Here is a 26,164-nt window from a genome sequence, read left to right on the forward strand (position 1 = left end):
GAAGTGTTGAGAAACAGTAAGTAGAAGTTAAAAGTAAGGAGAGATGTTTAAATAGTGAGCAGGGTGGTGGGAACAGTTTATGGTGGGTGAGTACAGTGGCAGGACCAGAGTGCTTTTTAAGTGTTCCTTGGCAGCAGCTTTGAATTGTTTAGCTTGATTTAATAATCTAATTTGAAGTGGAAACTTATTCCATGCAGTGGTAGGATGGGTAGCTATATAGGTTGCTTCCCATTCTCGTCCTGGGTTTGTAGATAAGTAGTAAGTCTTGGTCAGAGCTGCAGAGTGATCTAGTTGGAGAATAGTAGGATGTAAAGGAGGATAGATTAGGGAAACAGAGAGGTTGATGTATTATAGAGTATAAAATCTGAAGCTGAGAGAGTAGAAGCAGGTTGGGTAGTTCCAGCCAGTTTAAATGTTTGAGAGAGGCAGTGATGAGTTTTATATATATGTTGAACAGAGAATCTGGCTACTTTTATTATAGGTTGAGTTAAGTTTAGCTAGTAGTGTGGCATTAAGGTTTGTATTTGAGAACCATATAGTAGACTGAGTAGAAGATAGGTGTGAGGGTTACTTTAGCTTTGGAAGTGAGAAACATTCTATTTCTGTGTAAGAGGCCTAGTTTCTGATGAGTCTTCCTGATGCAGTTGTTAATGTGCAAGTCCAATTTAAGTTGATCATCTATAGTGACACCTAAGAGTTTGGAGCTGGGTTCAGGTACTATTGGAGTGTTGTTGAGAGACAGTATAGTAAAAGTAGATTTAAGATGGGTAAGAGTTTTTGGGAGAAAGCATAGCAGTTTAGTTTTTTGGGAATTTAGGATTAGTTGGTTAGCCAGGTTTCAGAGGGAGAGTCGGGGGTGGTAATCACAGTAGAATCATCTGCATATTGAACAAGAGATGCCTGTGGCCAAGAGGTGTAGAGTAGATTGGTGAAGATATTAAATAACAGTAGAACCAATATGGATCCTTGGGGAATGCCCATTTTTATGGGCTAGAAAGGGGAGACTGCAAAGAACCATTTCCCCGATTGTAATTGATCAGAGAGAGAGCTGGAAAACCAAGTGACAGTAGCAGGGGAAAAGTTAAGATTAGTCAATTTCATAAGAAGAAGAGGGTGTGAGACAGCATCATATGCTTTAGAAAGGTCTAGAAATAAACAGGAGGCAAGTTTGTTGTTATCCCGGGCCCAGGAAATAGTGTTGGTAAAGGAGAATACTAGTACTGTGTTTTGGGCAAAATCCATGTTGAGTGGGAGTAAGTAGGTGTTCCTGTAATAGATATTGCAGAGTTTGTTTATGTTTACATTTTTCAAGTACCTTAGAGAGGGGTGACAGAATGGCTGTAGGTCTAAATTTAGAGATTTCTTGGGAATTTCCACCTTTGTGGATAGGTAGTGTATAGAATTCCTTCCAGATAGATGGAACATTAGACTCAGATATGGAGTGGTTAATCAAGGTAAATGCAGGAAAAGCAATAGTATTGGCTGCTAGCTGGAGGAAGTAGGAAGGAATGTTATCAGCAGAAGCAGAGTAAGGTTTTAGTTTGGAGAGTAGAGATTTGATATAATTGGTAGGTGCAGGTTGAAAAGAAAAGGGTTATAGAGGGGTTTGAGCCAGAAGTTAGGACATAGTGATTTGGATCATTAGCAAGGGGGGGTGTATTAATCATCTTTGTTACAGTGTCAATAAAGAAGGTATTAAAGATAGTGGCAGTGTCTTCAGGTGTACTATTTGGGTAGGGATTGGGACTGGAAGGATTTCTAGGATGCAAAATTTGGTTGACTGAGTTCCAAAATATTTTAGGATTGGATTTTAGAGCTGTAGGAGGGTTGAAGTAAAATTCTTTTTTATCTTTGGCAATGTTTTTGAGTCAAGTTTTACGTTCTTTGTATATTTGCCGGTCAGAGGGAAGTTTAGATCTCATCCATGTTTTCCACAGCTTGTCCCTATTTCTCATTAGGGTATGGGTTGGATTGGAGAGCCATGGGAATACTTTAGATTTTATTCTAACAGTACAAAGGAGTGCTAAAGAGTTTACTATATCGATAAAGGTAGAGTTAAATGTTTGGACTGCTTCATCCAGAGACAGCTCATTAAGGTGACTCTAGTTAATTCTTGAAAGAAGGGTATTAAAGCTGTCAGGACAGAAGGTGTATAGTTTTTGACAAGTTATTTCTCTGTGAGGTCTGGTACAGTTTGGGGTGAATCTAGTAACTTTTACTGGAGAGTGATCAGTGAGGGGAACTTGGTAGGGTTTCGGGATTATGATATATATAGTAGGGTCAGATACTAGTATCCAGTCAAGTAGAGTACTAGGGATTTGTGAGTTATTGTAGTGAGCAGGTACAGATATTATGATGTTATGTTACTTTAACCTGATGAAGTTCCATATTTAATATTAAAGGAACTAAAGCGCTTATTGTTTCACTGAAATGGTTGCTGGCTCATTTCTGTTTTTGTTTTCAGTGGTTAATACATTTTACTAGTTAAGGTTATTCTTGAAGGTTACATTTCATACTTTCTGGCATTGTGAGCATACTTTCATAGACATTTCTATTTCTCTAACTGTTGTGAACTGCATTCACTTTTCTGTAGTTTTTTCGCCGAGTAATCTATCCAAAGACGCCTTCTCACATATTGATCTTTTGGCTCCTTTCATTAATTTACCTTAATTTCCTGATTTACTAATTACAGCTTGCCAGTGTCAACTGATTCGTGTTGCTCCCTTTTTGACCTTTCTGTCTTGGTTCCCAAGTCTTGTGCCCTAGAGCAATCTTCCACATCGAGCACTTTTCATAATCTGAAATTCTTCTCAGGAGCACAGAATCCTTTACTCAACACACTTGAGCTGTCAGCCTGTTACCTATAGTTTCTGTAGTGGGGTGGCGTCTCAGCTTGTTGGAAGCTCTTGTTTCCTGTACATCTGTGAAACTTTCCATCTGGAAATACTTGGTAGTCAATAAATATGTGTCTGCTTTAGTTAATTCACAACCTTGTTCTTGTACATCAGAGTGGTCCAGCTTTGGCTATAGATTATTTGTTCCTGTAACAATCAGAACTTAGTTGTGTTGCTGTTAAACTCCTTTTGTCTGCCATTTCAAGCATCTGTACTAGAGAAATTAGGCATTTTGTAATATTCTCCTTAAAGTGTTTGCAAAACATTCTTTTGAGATTTTCAGGTTAGGCTGTCATTCAGAATCTTCTGTTCTCCTGTTGCTTTTCAGTTTTGTTCTAAAGGTCTTGTGCCTGCTCACTTCAGCTAGCCAGTATGGCAGACTTCCAAGTTTTTGGAACTGAAGACTTTTCCCCCATTCATAGGTATTTTTTTTATCCCATAAGACTTTGTGATAGCTCCAACACCCACCTGTCCATTTCTTCCAGGGTCACGGATACCAAGCATTCCTGGGCTGTGTGAGAGCCTTATGGCTTATTTGTTCCCACCCAGGAATCCCAATCAACTCTGTATTTTCAAGAGTCTGGTGGTAAGGAGCAGGCCAGCTTGTTGGCCCCGGAGGTGACTTGCCTTTTCTTGGGAGCATCCCTCATAGCCTTGGGAGCTCTGCCGAACCGAATGTTGTAGTCTCCTGAGGGGAATCAAGACTGTATATTTTGGGGGTTGGTATGATGGTTAGGTTGTTACAAAAATACAAGGTACGGAATTTGATTCTCACCTTTAAAAGAAATTTGCTAGGCTTAAAATGGCCCACCAGTACTTGCCTGTGAGCCTGTGCATGTTTGAATTCCCCTTGGTGAACTGGTGCTAAGTACTGTGACTGTGCATACTCAGCTGGCTTAATCTTCAGTCTGTAACACCTAATGCTTTTGCTAGGTTTTATCCTTTTACTGAGCAGTCCACCTATCTTCCTTAGATTGCCAAGCCAGCACTGACCACTTATTCCAGTCCTTCCCAGCCATCTTCTACAGGCACCCAAGTCACTAATCAAACTCTTGTTTACCTGTGCCTTTGTCAGAACTTCATCTATGCAGCAGAGCTTCTGACAGCCAGACAGATTCCTGAGGTGAGAAGCAGAATCCCAATTTCTCTAGTGCAGAAGCTTGAAATAGCAGATAAAAGGAGCTTAACAGCAAAACATCTATGTTCTGACTGTTACAGAGAACAAAGATAATCTATGACCAAAACTGGGCCACTCTGATGTACAAGAAGAATGTTACTGATTAACTTCTTTGATTTTCTGTAAGGGTAGCGTTTTTTTCTATTTTTTCCTCCCAGAACCAGCCCTCTCTTCATTTTCAAATTGTCTTCCACTCAGTTTAAATTGGGCCATTGTACTACTCATTTTTTCCTGACTAAGTTTGAGTTGAAGCAGATTCCTGCTCCATTCTGCAAGCAGTCATTGTTGGTACAATATGTAGCGGTGTACATGCCAGAAAACCTTACTTCCACAAACAGTAGTGGCTTTTCTTGCAGGGATAAAAAAATGATGTCGACCAGTGTCTCTGTAAATGGTTAACTAAAATGTATTTTGTTATGCTGCCGACTAGTATGAAAAAATCTTCTAGATGACCCCAGAGGCTCTCTGTTTCACCAGGGCAATAGTCAGTTGTAAAGTTTCTTAAATGTTTCTATAGTTTACACTGGCACAACAACACAGTGGTCTACTATCTTCCATAACTTTTCTAGACATTATAAGCTTAGTCCCATTTCAAGGTATAGGGCTTCCCAAGAACAGCATTCCTGAGATTTTTTTAAGTTCACAGATGCAGACTATGTCCTTAGTATTGAATCCTGCTGGCAGTGTGTCTGTTTTGTGAGGTACGATCCGTGATCTTCCATATGAGGGATGATAGTTGGGATGCCCTTCTTGCTGTTGCTTTGTCTTGATGCTGCCATATTCAAATCTGAGATCAGGCCAACTTATGCTTAACCTTTGTTTTTGTTTTTTTGTTTGTTTTTTTTTGTGGGTCTGGGAAAAACTGAAGATAAAAGTGAAACTGGTGAGTCTTAGAACAATGTCAGGGGCAGCATTGTGTTGAGCTGCATAGTGTGCAGGGAACAATCCTAACTGTTGGATCTTGCTGGCATTATCTCACAAATGCAAGGTTACGATGAATATCTTCTATAATGCTTGTCTCTATTCTTATACCTGTAAGCTGCTTGTCATTTTTTTCATGTATCTCTGCATGTTACTTATGGATAAACCTATGCGCTTGAGCCCATGCTTCATCTGCTATTCCCCTTTTTATTTGTATGCGTTTTTCTCATAGCTGCTATATACTTGGTAGCAGTCCATTTGTAGTTGTTTTGCAGTATGCCATGAAACTGGGCAGTGTCTGAAAAAGCTTGCAGTTTTTAGGTGACTTGCCGAGGTAGAAAAAAACATATTAAACATACATATTCTGGAGTGCAGTTATAGGAATTTGTATGTACTGTATTTATGCAGGAACAGCATAATAAACACACTTTGACTTTGCGTTTGAAGTCATTAGGCACATAGTTTGCAAATAAATCAATATAGATTTCCCAAATACTTTGTGGATACCTCTTAAGCAAAAGTATTGAGTAGTTTAGTAGTTTTCAGTTTGGTATGTATTTGTCTTATCAGTGATTCCCTCTTTTTCTCTCTGCAGGTCATTTCCTTTTTGGCAGCAGCTTTACAGAAAACGGGAACAAGAGAGGATATTGAAAACAACATGCCAGAATTCTTGCTGAAAACAGTGAACAAAAGGCTACCTTCAGTGAGTGGCAAGGTAACAGCAAAATTACATCAACATTTGCATTGGTATTGCACTTTATTACTCAAGCGCAAGCACACTTGTACAGATTTCTTTGTTGCAAGAAAACTCATAGTAGTACAGGGCTGATATTAAATGTTTTCTAGGTTCTTTTTGTCTCCATATGTGCCGACAATCGAGTCTCCCCTGAATGGACTTATACCTCGTCATTCTGCCATGCTGGGCTGTCTGAATGGCCATCATTCAAGTAGTCATGATGATGGTTTGTCATCCCAGTACTGAGGGCCTAAGTGTGAGGTGTTGTCCCTTACCCTGGGCAGGGGTGTCAGGAAACTCTCATCACTGTAGGTTTCTTGGCATGCTGACATGCACTTCTTATGAAGGCTACAGCCAAAACAGATTGTTGTCTGAACACCTACTGCTGAGCATTCCTTTGTGTTGGCACCCCTCCTCCTAGGGATTTTGGCTGTGATCCAAACCCTGGGTGGGCATGCCTAGCCCACTATGCCAGCTCCAGCACACTTCTGAGCCTCTAATCAAGCCTGTGCCAACTGGGTTGTAGTCATGGCCTTATCCATGTATGCAAATGGAGCTGATTTATCTGACATTAAAATTAGTAGAAATGTTATTAAGTGGTAGATGTTCATATTGATTTCCTTTATAAAAGGGATGTGCGTAACATCTTGAGTGAGTGGAAGGCAGCAGAAAATTTGAGGTTACTTTGTTTTGTTTAGTAGACATCATTTGGCTGTACTACTTTTGATGTAGCCTGTGTGGTTGCCACATTTTTTTTCTGATTGAGGCTGGTTGAATACTAGCTTGTGTTTATAAGGTGTTAGATGGAAAAATATTCCACCCCCCCCTATTTTATGAAGTGGGTAGATCTGAATGCTTTACATTGGGTCTATATTAGAACATCGAAGTTTCAAAACTTCGAATGTTCTAATATTGAACCCTATTCAGCGAAAGCTGAAAACATTGAACATACAGAACAGCGATTTTTTTCCTAGGGAAAAAATTTGCTGTTCCAAAACATACACACAACACAAGCACACCAAACAAACAGCAATCCACACAAATACACCTAAAATCTTACACCTAACCCTACAATAAACTATACACACACCACTAACTATCCACTTACCTTAACCCAAACCCTAACCCTAAGGTCCGTCACTATCGCACACTCACCTCACCCGCCCCCTAACCCTAACTCACATACCCCACCCTAACCCTCACATCCACACAATCGCACACACACTTAACCTGCACCATAACCCTAACTACCCTAACCCGCACTCAATCGCACACTTACCTGAACCCGACCCGTAACTTTCCACCACAGTGCTGAAAATACCGAAGCAACAGAAATGGACAACCAAATTCTTTCCCTAGGAAAAATTTTGTTTTTCTGTTGCTTCGATATAATAGGGTTCGATATTAGAACATTCGAAGTTTTGAAACTTCAATGTTCTAATATAGACCCTTTACATTAGGTGAAGAGATGTTCTTCTTTCATTATATTTTGGATACAGTTAACAGTGGTTTAATCTCATTCACCTTTGTGCCCTCATGGATAGAGGCCCAGTCCCTCCTTTTTAATCAGCTGGTGTTGTTATTTACCGACTCCTTCAGCATCAGTGTCGGGGGGATACTATGGTCTATAGCTGATTTACATCCCTCTCTCTGGTTCTGTATTTGGTCATCAGTGTGAGGCCCTGAAGGATTTCTCTGGTGCTGAGTTTGCAATCAGTGTAAGCGGTTCTGGTTCTGACCCCTACTGTGCCTTCAGCATCAGGATTCTTTGTCAGATCCATGAGGCTGGTGTCAGTTCCTCCCTTTTTGGCTTGACTCTGCATCTTGGTGCTTCAGATTTTGAACCTTTGATGCCAAAGGTCCATGAGTTGGTGCCACTGGACTGGTTGCTATCAAGGTCAGTGGCCTATTCAACACTGGCAGAGGAGTCAGTGTTGTCCATAATTATTTAATTCTCCTGAAGGTGACACTGTTATTGCTGACAGGAGCAGAAGCTAGATCCCAAACAACAACACTGCATCATTCGTGGGAATGTGCTGTCTGCATAGCAGTCTGTAGGTTGAAGCCCCCCCATGACCCACCTTTTTCTGCATCTGTAGTATCTCCAAGAGGTAGAACTAGAGAATCTGAACACTGATGGAGACCTAGACATTGTTCTGAGTCCCCATATGATTCCTTCTATTTTGTTCAAATTTCATGGGGGAGGCAGGGGAACCGTCAATGTCTGAAGGAGCAGCTATATTCCCTTTCTGAATAGCTCATTTTGTACATAGAATGGACTGAGGGATGATCGTATATCCCCTATAATCCTCCTTGATGACCTCTGATGTGATGAAATCTTGGCAGTAATTAGGAAGAAAAAGGATTGAGCCAAAAACACTCCATCTATTATGGAAAGGACTTTCCAGAAGTCCTTTGGTTTCCCATTGTCATCTTCCTGGCTGCCTTCAGTAGACAGAATGATTGCTTTGACTGTATGGGGGACCCCCTCCCAAGTATTGGAATGTCTTGGTGAAGTCTTCTGTGACTGATCTCATTATAGCCACTGCAGCAGTCAAGTGGGAACCTAATCCCCAGATTCTGGCAGTGCACTTCTCCAACAGAGACTCTGAATCACTTTTTATGAAATCTATGTTTGTGTCCTCCACATTTGCCATTAGGGTGATGAACTACATGATTATGGTTCAAGTGAGACTTAACAGATGAGCTGTCTAAAATGCTGGAGTAGTTACATTAGGAACAGAAGGAAAAAAAGCTATTAACCTAAGCAACATAAAAATGTTTTCAGTGTCTGCTCTTCTCTCTCTCTATTCACTTTGTGAATAGTGCGCCATCTGGAGCTGGGAGGACACTGGCTGCCAGCACCACAGTTCAACATCATGCTTGGCTGTGTCTTAAAGAACTTGCTGTCAACTTCAAAGCATTTTTTTAAATATGCCCTTTTATTGTGATAAACTTTTCAGATTACATATTTGTGACAAATTCCAAAAGAGTAAGAGGGCTGGAAAGACTACATAGGATTTCAGCCACTTCATAGAACCTTGACGAGATCAAGGCAGATGTGATTCTGGGTGTGATTCTAAAGAGGCATCCAGCAGCCGAAGTGCCAGCTGTTTTGAAGGAGCCAGCATGATAGTGGTGCTGTTCAGTTAGGATACCCATCCAAAGACAGAGGGAGTCAGGGTATGGGCTATTGTGTTTTCAAGCAGAATCCAAGAGGACTTGCCCATCTGCCCTACTCTGGAGGCAGTCAGTAGTCGTTTGTTCCTCTATGTTTTTGTATGTTTGGCCATCAAAAAGGCGATATGTAGTTTAGTGAGGTAATATCCAGCAGCTGTATCATTCCCTTCTACACCCACTGCATCTGCCCTGTTATCCTTTTCTGAACATCCCATCATAACAAAGGATTGCCAGAAAAAGAAACCCTACTTGGATCCTCCATCCTTCCAGAGATTAAGATTTTTGGTTGGAGACTGTAGCAGCTGTTCTTAAACCCCCCCCCCCCCCACCCCACCCCGAAAAGGAGCCCAGGGTGACGGGCCACATTGGGAAGCAGGTTTATGCATCCTCTGCATTGTCTGTGATGATCATAAATTACCTTTCACATAGTGATTGACTTGCAGCTGAGACCTGATGGATGAGATGATTCATTGAAACATTTGCCATATGGATTTCAAGTTCAATTTTATTTAGGAGTTTTATCAACAAAACACTAAACACAAAGATAAAATCTAAACATATAAATGGTAAACAATAAATTACGTAAAAACAATAGAAAGTTTTATAAAATGAAAGAAGCATGCATATATTCATAAAGAAATCAATATAAATAAACAGAAATTTAGAGACCCATTAAAGAAAATTTCTGCCCCAGTCAGCAGCTGGATATTATATTTTGACTGTTATGATGAAGGAAGCTTGGATTGCCACAGAAAAGGTAAGACAGAGCTGTGGTGTCTTGAATTACCATGTGTTATCATTCTGACTGAATTAATTCAGGGCACTAAGACAACCTTTTTGAATTCCTGCATACAGGATCATTGTCTGTTTGGTACTGGCACACTTGGAAACTATTGGAAAAAACGTGAAAATGCTGTTTTTTGGCATGAACAGCAGCAAAAGAATTATCACTCTGGAGGAAAGTAACACTCAGAGAAACATCAAGAAAGGTTGCGCTGTCACGGAGAAAGGTTCTTAGCAGTAACTTGGGGTGGGTCTACAGTTCACCTTTTTTTTGACAGTAACAGCATCCCTGAGGTCTTGCCCAACTGTCCCAATCCAGAGGAGGCCAAGGGCCCTCTGTCCTTCCACCTTTCTGCCAGTTTAGGACGTACAAAGGACAGGAGGATAAGTTGTGAGTATCAAACAGATAAAAAATTCCCTTTCATAGTTGCCTCCTCCCCCCAGTCATTACCCTTGTCCAATGTCCCACCCCATAAAATATAATAAACAAGAAGAGAAGTCAGCAGAGAGGAGCATTCCAAAGGGACCTTCAGAGCCAGAAAACATTGTTTAGTCCACTGGGTGCTTTTCAGTATCAAGACAAAAAAATTCAGACCCATACTGAAATTAAGCAGCCTAAGTAAATTCATTCCCAAAAAAGCCTTTTGAATGCTCAAGGTGCATACCACATACCATTCCTCCATGCTTATACAAAGGAGGTTGGATGTACTGTCTGGACCTCCAGGATACACATTTCTACATAAAAATCACTAAGGTGTCCAGAAAGTTTGTTTTTTCAGCTTCTGGTTAGGAGCCAGTCAGTACCTGTTGAGGACTGTTCTTTTGGGCTGTCCTTAACTCCCATGACCAATTGCATGGCTGTAGTAGCAACCATCAAAAGACGGCAGAAATAAGATGTTCCTCCAAAAAAAGGAAGCCAATCTGGTGGTCCCCTGCCAAAACAAACTTTACAACAAAAGGAAGAAACTGTTGCAGAAAAAAGGAAAATACCAGGATGCAAAAAACTCCCTTAACAGCCTAAGTAAGAAGCTGAGATCCCTCATAAAATCCTCCAAAGCTAGTTACGAAAATAAAATTGCCAAAGATTCCAGAGACAACCACGAGGCATTCTATAACTATGTCAAGAATCTAAATGGCAATGCTCAGATCTGCTCTGAGCTACAACAGAATGGCATTAAATATACTGATCCCAAGGATATTGCCAATATCCTGGCAGATCGATTCAGTGGCAACTTCACCCCCCTCTCACCTCCTAAATGGCCTATCTCAATACCAGAAGATTGCCAAAGTCCAGTAATAACGGCCGCACAGGTAAAAAAAACGCACTCTCCAAAGCTAAAAATACAGCATTCATGGGACCAGATGACATCCCCAGCTGTGTACTACATGAACTACAAAATGAACTGGCACCTCACCTAAGTGTCATGTTTAATCATACCCTCACCTCAGGCTTCATGCCCACTGAGTGGCACACAGCTGCAGTTATCTCACTCCACAAGGGGGGAGTCCACCTTGGATCCTGGGAACTACCGCCCCATCAGTCTGATGAGCCTGATCGGCAAGGCCATGGAACACATTATCATGGAACTTATAAACAAAGACATTGGCAACCTTAAAACACTGGACCCCACCCAGTTTGGGTTCATAAAGGGCCGATCTTGTCTCCTGAACCTGGTTGACTTCTTTGAATCAGTCTCCAGAGCCGTGGACGAGGGTAAAGCAGTCCACACAGCCTGTCTGGACCTCGCCAAGGCCTTTGACACCATCCCCCACTCTGGAGTCATAGATAAGCTTACTAAGCTGGGCATTAATCCCTACGTCACTCGATGGGTTGCCAACTGGCTTACTGACAGAACCCACACTGTAAAAGTACTAACTCCAAATCCAGCTCCAGACAAGTGAAAAGTGGAGTACCTCAGGGTTCAGTCCTGGGACCTCTCTTGTTTGGCATCTACTTCTCTGAAGTACAGGCCAACACTAAGGAACTCTGGCTAACAAAGTTCGCAGATGACTGCAAACTGGGAACCATTATTGAATCCCCAAATTATGTCGATACTCTACAAGAGGGCCTTACAGAAACGGATGCTTGGTGCCAGAGCCATGGGCTCAAGCTCAATGCCAAGAAATGTATAGTTGTCCCCTTTGGGAAAAAACATGTACCCGTGAATTACCACATAGGTGGCAGTACACTAAACACCGAAAGTGTGATAAGAGACTTAGGGACACAGGTGGACAGTGGTCTCACCTTTAATAACCACATCGCCACAACAGTCAGGAAATCCTTCTATGTGGCACACCTCATCACTAAGGGCTTTTCATCCCAAAAAAAGGAGGTCATTGTCCCACTGTACTCCTCCCTCATTAGACCCATTATAGAATGCAATTCCCCATTTGGTATGTACCTCTCAAGACATCTGCAACAACTGGAAAGGCCGCAGAAATACCTCACTAAAAGAATCACAGGCCTAAAGCAGATGCCCTTTGCTGACCACCTTAAAAAAAACTCCAGCTATATTCTGTCGCATATTGTCTACTCATAGGCGATCTCTGCTTAACATACAAGGCCATGTCAAACCAAGAGCTGTTGGACATGCTACACTTAAAGAAATCCCAATCCCTCAGAGCCACACGCTCCAGGCATCTAAACCTTGTCATCACAATAAACGGAACATGCTGGAGGGATAGGTTCCTGACCCAGAGACTCCCCAGACTCTGGAATAGACTGTTCATACATGTCAAGCAGAGCACCTCTTTGGCCCTCTTCAAAAGGAATCTTGATGACTGGATGGGAGAAAGGAAATTCACCCCAGGGATCACGTCAGTTACCCTGCTAGACAGGGGTCCAGGGAAGTAAATAGTGTGAGAAGAAATAGCCAGGGAATTGTTATGGCTAGGCTTGTATAGGCCCTAGGGCCGATAGCCAAGTACCAAGCTATGAACCTAAGGCTGAGGAAGTTCTTAAAATGATGGAAGATAAAGCTAAATCTATGCAAACTGTTAAAGATTTCTTACAAGTTCAGCCTCCTAGATTTAGTAGACAGTGGCCCTCTAAGAATTGGTCCTTTTCAGCCCTTTCCAGGTCTTCTCAAGCCAAACCCAGACACAGCAAAAGCCCCAGGTTTCAGTCCCAGGGGACACACAGGACTAAGCAGTGGGGGGCCTCCACTTCCAAATCTGGGAGTAATAAGACTCCCCCCTATGGTAAACTGTCTCAGTGACTTTCGTTTCAAATTTCCAAGCACTTATCAACTGACTGCCCCTTTGGGGGGAAAGATTTCCCTTCATGCAAAGAACTGGGAACTCATTACCCAGGACAAATGGGTTTTAAATATAATGTCCCAGGGATACAGATTTCACTTCCACACATTGCCAACACCAAGCGGGTGGCCGGACCTACCCCCAAATCAGTGGGCAGAGGCCCAACAAGTACTTTCTCTCTCAAGCATGGGGGCTATTTCAGCTGGTACTGGAAGAGGGAAAAGGACAAGGTTTCTACTCGAGACTTTTCCTGGTACCCAGAAAAGACGATTCATGGCGTCCTATCCTGGACCTGTCTACTCTAAACACCTTTTTGGAAATTCCAAAATTCAAGATGCTGACTCTTCACCAATTACTTCTATGCTAGGCAAAGATGCCTGGTTGGCAACACTAGATTTAAAAGAAGCATATCTGCACATCCCAATCAGGGAATCTTGCAGAAGATACCTACACTTCAAAGCAGGCTACATGCACTATCAGATGTCCTTCAAGGATGCATCTGCAGTCCTTACATATGGGTTGTCCTGCCTCAGGCAGCCCTTCGGTCGGCCGGATTCCAAAGTCTGGGTCCGGCGTCGGCTGATGTCGCCCTTTTCCCGACGTCACAGCGCTCGGGGTATAAAAGCGTCAGTCGTTGCCATGTTCCTCAGTCTTTCTTGCCGCGAGGTGCCCGAAGCAGTAGCAGTTCGCAAGTGCCGGTCGGCCAGCTCCTGTGATTTCAGCTACCGAAGACTTCAAAAAAGCTAAGTACCCCGTTGGGGACTCTTTCTTGCCTCAGCCGATGTCAGATCAAACGCTTAAAGTTAATAATTGTTTATCTTGTGGGAAACAAATACTTCATAAGGATTTCCACTCCTACTGCTTACCCTGCCTAGGCCCAGACCACGACGTCTCGGCCTGTTCAGCCTGTGCTTCCTTCAATAAACGCACTCTTAGCCATCGGGCAGAGTTTGCAGAGGAATTTTTTGGGGCCACTTTTTGTTATATCATGCCGTCGGAGCTTCCGACAGCACATTTACCCAAAAAACGAAAGGATAAGGACCGACACACGCGGTCCGCGGTTCCGGTCGACTCCACGCCTAGGCCTACCGCGAGTGTCTCTGTCTCTTCTGAAGCCGAATCTCTACCGCTTCAGACCGACGACACCGCACAACCGGTAACTTCGGTACCGGAGGCCATCCCTGAGTCGGTCATAGAATTTCCGTCTGAAACCGGTGCTCAGGAAATTTCCGACACCATTTCTGTGGATAAATCTACCCCAGCACGTGGGGCAGCCAGGCCTCCTGTATTCATGTCCATTAAGGCCTTTACACAGGCTAAAGCTGCTAAACAGCCAAAATCTCTCCCTCCCAAGGCTGATCCCCTACCAGTTCACAAATCTTAACCTTGGCTGAGGACCTTATTTCCTTAATCAGGGGCTCTCAGCCACATCCAGACAGGGGCTCTCAGCCTCCTCCAGGCAAAAGACCCAGGGTAGAGTAGACAGATCCCCAGTCTTCTGATGAGGCCTCAGATGAATCTGTCCTTTCGGACTACCAGGAGGAGGCCCTTCCGGCCTACGAGGATTCTGATGCAGAGGAATCTATTCCCTCGGCCTCCCCACCTGAAGAGTTTTCCTTTGGGGAGACCCTTCACACCATGAGAGAGCATTTCAAATGGCAAGGCCAGGAATTCTCTGACTCCAGAAAGAGGTTAAGGACCTTTTTACATTTACCTCACCATAGACCTTTGGCTATTCCTCCTGTTTTGAATGTTATAGAGGATGTGTACTCTTGAGTCTTGTACTTCCCCTGACTCCCTTCCTCCGGCCCCTCTCAAACCTGACAGGTACTACAGGGTCCCGGACTCACATCTATACCTTTGCAAGGGCCACTCTGCTGACCCAGAAACCATTTCCCAGGGCCCTAAAGGGGTTACAACTACCACTGCCAAGAACCCACTTCCTTCTAAAAGGGAATCCAGGGCTTTAGAGAGATGGGGTAAAAAAGTGTATACTTCTTCCACTCTTTCTATGAGAGCATTAAATTGTCAATTCCATATGATACAGTATCAAGAGTATCTGTTAGATGAATTGCATAAAAAACTATCCTCTCCTGAACCCCTTGACCGCAAGGCCCTTCAGGATCTGATGCATAACTCTCAACAGGTTAGCAACCATTTCTTACAGTGTTGTTATGATGCATTGGAAGCTTCATGTAGGTCAGCAATGACAGGTGCAGTTATACGTAGACATGCTTGGCTGAAGGAACAAACACTGCCAGATCATGTTAAAGCAAAGCTTCTGGATGCACCACTGGAAAAACAAAAGTTATTTGGTTCCATGGCTCAAGAGGTCTTAAAGAAATTTGAAGAAAAGGCTAAATCAGTTCAAACAGTCAAAGATTTTCTCCAGGTCCAACCACCTAGATTCAGCAGAAATTGGCCTTCTAAGAATTGGTCTTTTCCGGACACAGACAGATTTCAAAGAGGGAAAAACAGACGTGGCAGAGGTAGAGGGCAAGCTCGAGGCTCCTACAGAGGACGTCAATGGCAGCCTCCTACCCAGAGAGGTAGTGCAGGACCTACATCTACTGCACAAGGACAAACTCAATGACTTGGCTTTGACTCCGCCAACCAGGGCTCAATTGGAAGCACCTTTGGGCGGAAAGCTATCTTTATTCTCAGAAAATTGGCACAGTATTACAAAGGACAAATGGATACTGCAAATAATAGACAAAGGATACAGATTCCATTTTCATACATTACCAAGAAGACAAGGCATGTCAAACCTGCCACCAAATCAAAGGGCAGAGGCTTTCAAGCAGATTTCCAAACTACTACAAATGAAGGCAATAGAAAAGGTTCCTTTCACAGAGCAAGGCCAAGGATTTTATTCCAGACTATTCCTTGTTTCAAGAAAAGAAAAGCAATGGAGGCCTATTCTAGACTTGTCCGCACTGAATACTTATCTCATCGTGCCAAAATTCAAAATGCTGACCTTACAGCAGCTCCTTCCCATGCTGGGCAAGGGGTCCTGGCTGGTAACTCTAGACCTCAAGGAGGCATACCTGCATGTCCCTATCAGACAAAGTTGCAGAAGACACCTCAGATTTCTTGCAGGTTCAGAGCATTATCAATTCTCAGCATTGCCCTTTGGCTTATCTACTGCGCCCAGAGTATTTACGAAATGCCTGGCATCAGTAATTGCACATTGCAGACTTCAGAGGATTCAAATATACCCATACCTGGACGACTGCCTTATACAAGCGGACAGCCAACAAACATTGTTAAAACACTTGAGCTATGCCATCCGCCTACTACAGGCCTTGGGATACACAGTCAACTATCAGAAATCAAGACTTGTTCCATCCCAAAGAATAATTTTTCTGGGTGCAAAGCTGGATACAAACACCCAAATGGCTTTTCTCACAGAAGAAAAACAAGAACTACCACCGGATTATTTCAAAAATCTGACTGCAAGGAAAATCCTGCAGGCCCTGGGTTTCATGGCATCTTGCATTCTGCTGATTCCACAGGCAAGACTGCATATGAGGAAACTGCAATGGTACCTAAGAAGTCTATGGTCTCAACACAGTCACAGCCTAGAAGCCTTGATCCCCCTAATTCCATGTCTTCAAAAGGAATTTCTGTGGTGGGCACAAGCAAGTCAGTCAAACATGGGCCTACCTTTCAGCAAGCCTCACATCAGCCAAACCATCACAACGGACGCCTCAGACCATGGATGGGGAGCACACATGAAGGACAGATGTATTCAGGGGCAGTGGACTCAAAAGGAATTGTGCCTGCACATCAACCAAAAGGAAATGCTGGCAGTGATGCATTCAATCGAGGCCTTCAAACATTTCCTGCATCAAGGTCACCTGCTAATAAAGACAGACAATACCACAGTTATGTGGTACATAAACAAGCAAGGAGGTATCCATTCCTACCCTCTTTGCAGGTTGGCAATGAATCTTTGGGAACTTTCCCTAAAACGCAATATACAACTGCATTCCCAGTTCGTACCAGGAAAGGAAAATGTACTGGTGGACAGCCTAAGCAGAAACACCATGGATCCACACGAATAGATGAGATGTTGCATCCAGACATTTTTCTTCAGATAACACAATCTTGGGGAAGGCCGGACATAGATTTTTTTGCCTCCCCCCACAACCATCACCTGAAAAAATTCTGCACAAGGACATACCATCCCCAAGCATGGAAGGTGGACGCCCTATCCTTCAGCTGGAATGCTCTAACAGTATATGCATTCCCACCTCTTCCGTTAATGAACAGGGTCTTACTGAAGATCAGGACATAACAACCAAAAGTGATTCTGATAGCTCCGGACTGGCCAAGACAACACTGGTACCCACTGTTAAAAAGCATGGCACGCACGAACCCGTGGCCCCTACCACAATGGCCACTTCTTCTGACACAGCACAACTACAAAACTCTGCACTCCAGCCTGAAAACCTTGCAACTGACAGCCTGGAAAATACCTTGACTCCTCCCCAGGATAAACTATCCAAGAGGGTAAAGGATATCATCATGGAAGCTCGGCGGCCTTCCACAAGAAAGGCATATTCAGCAAAATGGCAAAGATTTCGAACCTGGAGCACCGCACAGGGTCAGGATCCGACAGTGATGAGCATCTCACATATCCTTGAATACTTGGCTGAAATGCTCCATAATGGCCTTTCTTACTCATCCATAAAAATCCATGCTTCAGCTATTTCAGCTGTATTTTCTCATCCTCTGCTAAGGCAGTTTCTAAGAGGGATAAAAAACATCAACCCTCCAAGGACACCACCAGTGCCTACATGGGACCTTAACTTCATGTTGGAAAAATTACGCTACCCCCATTTGAACCAGCAGCATCTGCAGAACTACAATTCCTGTCTTGGAAGACTGCCTTCCTTCTGGCCATAACCTCAGCAAGAAGAGTATCTGAGTTGCAGGCCCTTATGGCAGTACAACCATTTCTCATTTTTCATAAGGACAGAGTCTCTTTGAGAACCAATCCCTCATTCATGCCAAAGGTGGTATCCAGGGTCTCACTGAACCAAGCTATCCACCTGCCTACTTTCTTTCCAAATCCACAAAATAAAGGAGAGAAACTTCTGCATACCCTGGACATTCACAGACAGTTGAGCTACTACTTGGACAGAACTAAGGCTTACAGAAAAACTGACCAACTGTTTGTAGCATACGCTGCTGGTGTACAAGGAAGAGCAATTTCCAAACAAACAGTTTCAAAATGGATAGGAAATTGCATTCGATTCTGTTACTCTTTTCATGGAAAAGCTGTGCCAGCTACCATCAGACCTCATTCCACCAGAGCAACAGCCACCTCCACAGCCTTCTTAAGAGGGGTGGCTACAAAGGACATTTTAGAAGCTGCTACATGGAGCTCTGTGCATACATTTTCCAAGCATTACAACCTGCCTTTATATTCCAGATCCAGAGCAGGCTTTGCTACTGCAGTCCTGCAGGGCATGTTAGCTACACCATCCTTTTCTTAGGTCCTACCACCCCCAGCTTGGCTATGGTATTCTACCCATATGTAAGGACTGCAGATGCATCCTTGAAGGACAGTACAGTTTTGTACCTACCATAAATGTAGATGTCCGATAGGTATGCATCTGCAGTCAGGTTTTCCCTCCCTCCTACCCCACTGTGGTATTCTTTGGGTACCTACCCCTCCTTTTAGCTAGCTGGGGTTATCTTTTATGGTGTATTTGTTATTTATTGGGTTGCATGATTGGAATTTAATCATTTCTCCAAAAGTTAGCCTTCTTTAGAGGGAACCTGGAATCTGGGGCAAGAAAAACTGAGGAACATGGCATCGACTGACGTTTTTATACCCCAAGCGCTGTGACGTCGGGAAAAGGGTGACATCAGCCGACGCCGGACCCAGACTTTGGAATCCGGCCGACCGAAGGGCTGCCTGAAGCAGGACAACCCATATGTAAGGACTGCAGATGCATACCTATCGGACATCTACATTTATGGTAGGTACAAAACTGTACTTTCTCTGCTCTGCCCTTTGGCTTATCCACTGCGCCCAGGGTATTCACAAAGTGCCTAGCTCCAGTTATTGCATTTTGCAGGTAAAGAAATATTCAAATATACCCATACCTGGACGATTTTCTAATTCAGGCAGAAAGCCAGGACATACTTTTTGAATCATCTGGCCTTTGTACAAAGGGTTCTAGCTTGTCTGGGGTACACCATAAATGAAAAGAGGTCACACCTGGTACCCTGTCAACAAATTATATTCCTGGGAGTAAGCTTGAATACAACTTCCCAGATGGCTTACCTCACGCCAGAGAAACAAATTCATTTGACAATCCCACTTCAAACAAGTGGCCACAAAAACCCTGCTATCTGCAAGACAAATACTGTAAGCCTTGGGGTTCATAGTCTCCTGCATTCTTCTAATTCCATATGCAATACTGCATATGAGGAAACTACAGTGGTATCTAAAAAGCCTATGGTGTCAACATTGTCAGGATCTAGAAGCAATGATTCCTATCATACCTTGCCTACGCCTAGAATTCCTTTGGTGGACAGAGACCTTCCACCAAAACAAGGGACTACCTTTCACACCACCCCCTGCCACCCAAACCCTAACAACAGATGCATCACACTATGCATGGGGGGCTCACCTGGCAGGGAAGTGCATTTAGGGCAAATGTTACCCAAGTCAAATGCACTTGCATATCAATCAAAAAGAAATGTTAGCTGTACAGAATGCTCTGAGAGCCTTCAAGGACCACATTCTTCCAGGACAACTTATGGTAAAGACAGACAATACCACTGTTATGTGGTACATAAACAAGCAGGGGGGTACACATTCTTACCCCCTCTGCAGACTAGCCTTGGTGGAACACAGCCTTGAGCTACCAAGTGCACCTACAAGCCCAATTCCTGCCAGGAAAATTAAATACATTGGCAGACGGACTAAGCAGAAACCTCATGGACCCACACGAGTGGAAACTGGAGCCCAAGGATTTTCAACATGTTGACAATCAAATGGGGGAGCCCAGATATAGACCTGTTTGCCTCTCCCCAGTGCTACCAATTGGACAAATTTTGCACAAGGACTCCCCACAAGCAAGCCTGGAAAGTGGATGCTCTGTCCTTCAGCTGGAAAAACCTATCAGTCTATGCCTTCCCCCCTCTCCCCTGCTTTCCAAAGTACTACTAAAAATCAAACAGGGCAAACCAAGGATGATTTTGATTGCTCCAGGCTGGCCACGCCAACACTGGTACCCCCTCCTGTGCAGTGTGTCACGGTTATCCCCATGGTACCTACCTCAGACTCCTTCCCTGTTGTCTCAGCAGGAGAACCAGATTCTGCACCCTCAGCTTCTAACACTGAACCTTGCAGCCTAATATAACATAATCTCTCCTCTATCATCCCTCAGTAAACCTGTGATGGATATCATTTTAGAGGCAAGGAGGCCTAGTACGAGAAAATCTTATGCTGAAAAATGGAAAAAATTCTGTGCCTGGAACCAATCTCAAGGGATGAGCACAGCAGCACCCAATTTACCTCAGATTTTACAATACTTAACTGAGATGTTTCACAAGGGCCTGTCTTTTTTCTCCATTAAAATCCACACCTCAGGCATTTCAGCTCATTATAGTACAGAACCTCCCCTCTTCTCTCATCCACTGCTCAAGCAGTTCCTCAGAGGGGCCAAAAATTTGAGACCATCCAGGAGAGCTCCAACCCCAGCCTGGGACCTTAACTTTGTTTTGGAGAAACTCACTCTACCTCCTTTTGAGCCAGCTGCTACTGCAGACTTAAAATTTATTTCTTGGAAAACAGCTTTCCTTTTAGCAAACACTTCAGCTAGAAGGGTATCTGAATTACAGGCCCTTATGGCAGTGGAGCCTTTCATCATCTTTCATGCGGACAGGGTGTCCCTCAGAACCAATCCATCCTTCATGCCCAAGGTGGTATCCAGTGTGGCTCTTAATCAGTCTATTCATTTGCCAACCTTCTTTCCCAATCCACAGAAGAAAGGGGAATGGATACTGCATTCCTTAGATGTGCACAGACAACTTAGATTCTACTTGGACAGGAATAAACCTCAATGGAAATCTGAACAACTGCTGGTGGCATTTGCTGCAGGGGCAGAGAGGAAGGCTATTTCAAAGCAAACCATTTCTAAATGGATAGGCCATTACATTAATTTCTGCTATAAGCACCATGGAAAACCTATCCCCCAGGAGATCAGACCTCACTCCACCAGGGCTGCATTTTCCTCTACAGCCTTTCTCAGAGGCGTCCCTACCAGGGAAATCCTAGAAGCTGCTACATGGAGTTCTGTGCATACTTTCACCAAGCATGATCATTTGCCAATTTTCTCTAAATCCAGAGCTGGCTTTGCTACTGCAGTCTTGCAGGGCCTTATAGTTGGTCCTAATGCTATCTAAATTCCTCCTCCCAACCATAGCTTTGGGAATCTACCCAAATGTAATGACTGCAGCAGTGAAACACGAAGAGCATAGTACAGTTGTGTACACTTACCATAAATGTAGTTGTTCGAGTATATTCACTGTTGCAGTCCTGGTTACCCTCCCTCCAGCCCCCTAACTTATTTCGGCTATACCTCTACTTTCCTTTACTATGCTTAAAAGCCTTTTTGTTGTATTTGCTTTTTTGTTGGAGGTATATCATTGTACTTTTATATTTAATTGCTCCCCATTAGGGGGGCACCTGACATCTGGGGCAAGAAAAACTGATGTAATGGCATCAGCTGCATGTTTTATACCCTTGACGACCTGACGTTATGGAAGAAAGGACATCAACTGATGCAGGACCCAAGACTTTGTTAATCTGGCCGACTGAGGGCTACCTGCAAGCAGATAACCCAAATGTAATGACTGCAACAGCGAATACACTCGAACATCTACATTTATGGTAAGTGTACACAACTGTACTTTCCTTTGCTTCAGAACTCTGGGCCTCATGGCAGCGGTGATTCCTGTAATATATTTTGCAAGATATCACATGAGGCAACTCGCATCTATTGGATGAAGTGCCCCAGTTACTGAGATTCTTGAGCTTGCAAGAAACATCTTGAATGGTGAACACATCAGTCTAGACATGAGGGAAGTCCGTTTCAAATTTTCACCCCAGTGGTGGTAATTACATGGAAGTGTCTGACCACTGGTGTGGAGCATTACAAGAGGCAGACATTCCAGGGTGTCTGAACCCTAGCAGAGGCAAGTGTTCTCATCAATGTACTGGAAATGTGGGCAGCCTTCTGGTCTTTAAAGCATTTGAGAACTGCATGCCACAGAGTGTGGTACTCATTCACTCTGAGAGCATGTCACTGGCATGGTATTTCAGAATGCAAGGAAGAATCCATTTGAGCCTACTGTGTTGAGAAGATGTAAGGGTTTGAAAGTGGGCCATGCTGGAGCATCTCTTTCTGATAACCAGTTATATTCCAGGGGAAGGCAGGTCACTTGTGGACAAACTCAGATGTCTGATATTGCCTTATGAGTCATCCCTGTACTACTTGGTAATGTAGAAAAAATTTTCCATCAGTGGGGCAGGTCGTGCTTTGACCTGATTTCTGCACCAAGCAATACAAACTACAGCACCTTCTAGTGTCTGATTCCAGGGTAGAGGCCTCTTCTTAATTCAGACCGAACCATACTTGTAAACTGTAGTTAAGCTTTTGAAATATCCAGTGTGATCTGCATTGCAAAATTGCATTTATAAGATGCATTAACAGTGACAGGTAAGTTGTATTGTTTCTTTTATGTAATATAAAAATGTATGTTTGAAGCCTGCAATTTTATTTTGCTGGAAAATGCAGTTTTTGGCTTGTGGAAGAATTCATTGATTGCTTCTAGTTGTAGGGGATGTTCTAAAATGGACCAGTTAGGAGACTCAAGCTTGCAGGTGACAGCAGTTATAGCAGTATATGAAATTGTGTATTTACTTTTAGTACTTTCTGCTGTTTTTCTGTGTGTGAGAAAAAATGATTTCACTATCCCTGGTTTCTGAAAAAAGCTAAAGAAATTTATGTTGAACTGAAAGTGTGAAACTTTGTCTTTTTAGACCTTATTGTGGAACATACCTGCATACATTGCAATCTAAATGTTTAATCTTCTAGTAACTGTGCTCAGTTAATGGTCAGTATTCTTTTAGCTAGAGTCAGACAAGTAATTTAGTTGATAGTAGTTAGAAGTTTATTTGTAAGAATTCAATTTATACAATTATTTTTCTGTTCTTTATACAAATATATATTTATCTGTGCATATTTAATTTGTATGGGTACTAACTTTATTTTCTAAGTAAAGTATTTTATTTCCATTCAAAATCATGTGTCTTGCATTTTTTTATGTACTATTTATTATCTGAAGAGTGGGAAATATTTATCACTATAGGTTGTCAAGCTGATTGGTAGCTGCCTCTAAGTGGCTACATAATTTGGTATATTATTACTATTTGGCTAATGGTGCAGTAGCTGGTGGTCTCTTTCCCAAGACTCTAGAGTGATAGTAGTACTCTCTTGCTAGGACAAAAACTGCAGGGAATTTGTAATTCTCCCAGTCTTCCCTGGGATTTTGTGTGTGTGTGTGTCTGTGTCTCTGTCTGTGTACGCACTGCCTACGCTGACCGTCACAGACAGAGGGTTATGAGAGGTGTGTTGGATGCTGAGCCAAAGACTCATCTGGTTAAGTTGGTTTGTATGTAGTCCTACCCTGGCTGTAGATATTAGATGCTTGTACCCAGGGCAACAGTGCATTGTCCATGTATGCTATTGGTACCATGTTGTATTTGGTGAATTCCTCAGTGAATCAGATTTGTCACTATAGTTTCTACTTTAACCTGATTGGTGCCAGTGGTGTCTTGACAGACCACTTCTCTGGTGGCCGTCAGACCGCTGTGTGTGAGCTGCCACAATAACTGCAACCGCTGTCTGTTACATATGTAGTGTGACATTTAATTGCTAGGAGTGGGATCCCATCAATGCCAGGCCATTTGTCACATTTGGTTGGAAGTGGTGGGATTCTAACTCCATTAGTGCCAACCTGGTTAGCACATTTGGTGGCAGTTGTTTATGACATAGGAATTTTAACGTATTTACTGTGTGATCACTAAAGTTGTGTACACCCTTGCAACCACAAGGAAGATATACACAGTCTAAATTCTGCACAGCAATTATTTTGCTTTTCATCTAGGTTAGGATATGGAAACTGACAAAAATGTGATGTGAAAAAACATATGAGGTCTTATGTTGACTGTGGTAAGATTTCTTAGTCACAGCTGATCAAGGAGTATGAAGTTAAAGGAATTCTGCATGTCATTGTCCAAGGAAGACCTGGTTGTAGCTTTGTGTGCAACTGGAAGTCAGCCCACTATCCTTGGTAAAAGGATAGCAGATGCTGTGGATGTGCAGGAGGCAGACAAAGGACAATCCAAGTCATCCATTGAGGACCTCCAAAGTCTGATTTTGAATTCTAGAATCTGGCACTGCAGGTGAACCATCTGGAACTCAAAGCAGCTAAGAGAATGCAGCAGCAAGAAGCTGAGGGGAGAGAGAGAAACAGTGTCAATATGAGTGTGAAATGAGCATCTTTTGCTAGGGGCATCTGAGTCATAAGAAGGGGAAAAGCCAAAACCTAGATGCCCAGGTCAGTAGAAAACTTTTCCCAGAGTACGAAGAGGGGTTGATTCGATAGTTTTATTCTGGTGTTTGAAAAGTGTATATAATTGCCACCAAGTTGGCCAAGGGCAGTTTGTTAGGTTTTTAACTGCTGTACTGTCCATTAAAGCCATGCATGCAGTTTCCATTTTCAATAATATTGTTTTTATACTAAAGTTAAAGAATGTTAATTTGTATGTTTTAAACTGACTTCTAAAGCATGTAGAAAGGAATTCAGAAAACCAAAAAAAAAAAAAGAAATGATACTGAGTGAATTTATTGTAGAAATGAGCACTTCCTTAGGTGGGTGAGTGGATGCAAGTTCACTACATCTAAAGCACTTGTAGATCTTTTGGTGAGGGAACAAGCCATCAGGAGTCTACCCGAGAACATGATGATCTGGTTGGCAGATTGGGAGTGTAATAGTGCTAAGGAGAGAGACTGGAAGGAAGACCTGCCACTGAGCTAACAGGCTGCAGCTGCTTGGGGGATACCCCACCCTGCTTGTGGGTATATTGGAACCCATGAAGGACAGACTAAGCCAACACAGCAAGTTCCATGGGGAAAGGAAGAAGCCACAAGTTCTGGTACATGTCCAGATCTTCAGATTAGATGTTTTGATGTGACCGAAAGGTGCATATTCAGTCTTGCTGTCTATGGAGATGGGTTGTGGAACAAAAGTCTTTGAAGAAGCAATCAAGTCAAACTCTACAACATCAGTGGTTTGTCTAGAAACTAACCGTTGTTTCAGATTGTTGCAATAGTCTGTATGCTGTTGTGGTTGAGAGGTAAGAGACTATTGCCTGGGAAGATATGGCCTCGGACACTACCATTCTTAAGCCTGTAGTGGTTAAAAAGGAACAGTGCTTGTAATGGTAGTCCATGCGGATATTGTGGGACCTTTTAGCCCCACAGATAAAAAATATATCCTGGTGGTGATGGATTATGCCAGTAATTACCCAAAGGCTGTGGTTGTGTTCTCCACCGAGGCATAAAAGGTAGGAAATGGTAGACATTATTAGTAGGGTAGATTTTCCTGGAGAAATGCTGATAGCTAGCTAACTAGATAAATAGTAGGGAAATGGTAGACATTTTTAGTAGGGTATATTTTCCTAGAGAAATACTAATAGTTAGCTAGATAGATAGCTAGATGGATAGACATGCAAACTTTGTGTCAGAACTGCTGGCCGTCTTGCGGAAGTGCCTGTGGGGTAATGCATTTAAGGCCTACCCCTACCACACACAGGCTAGTGATCTGGTGGAGAGAGTTAACTCTTACTTTGCAGACCATATTAAGTGAGAGTAGGATAAGTACTTACTCTGTCTCCTCTTTGCAAGGAGGTGACCCAGAATCCACATTTTTATCTATTGAGTTGATGTATGGTCACAGGGTGAGGGGGTTCATGGATCTGACTCCTGATGAGCACGTGGGTTGATGTGATGGGGAGCTCATGGATATGATCCAGGAGTGCCACCAGAAGCAAAACAACAGCAAAAACCCTGGTATTACAGGACAACCGGAGAATATTCTTTTGGACACCGCGTGATGATGCTT

At 43.0% G+C, this 26,164-nt stretch overlaps 1 protein-coding gene across 1 annotated transcript in view; it reads left to right on the forward strand.

Moving 5' to 3' along the window:
- Window positions 1–26,164, forward strand: part of ERCC6L2 (ERCC excision repair 6 like 2) — a 1,190,567-nt gene that overhangs the window by 79,350 nt on the left and 1,085,053 nt on the right. Inside the window, exon 3 of the mRNA XM_044058934.1 lies at window positions 5,588–5,707. Coding sequence (XP_043914869.1) covers window positions 5,588–5,707 — 120 coding nt within the window. The remainder of the gene's footprint in view (window positions 1–5,587; window positions 5,708–26,164) is intronic.

The sequence above is a fragment of the Protopterus annectens genome, chromosome 17.part0, assembly GCF_019279795.1.
Source record: "Protopterus annectens isolate FY-2018-M chromosome 17.part0, PAN1.0, whole genome shotgun sequence".
Lineage (NCBI taxonomy): Eukaryota > Metazoa > Chordata > Ceratodontiformes > Protopteridae > Protopterus > Protopterus annectens.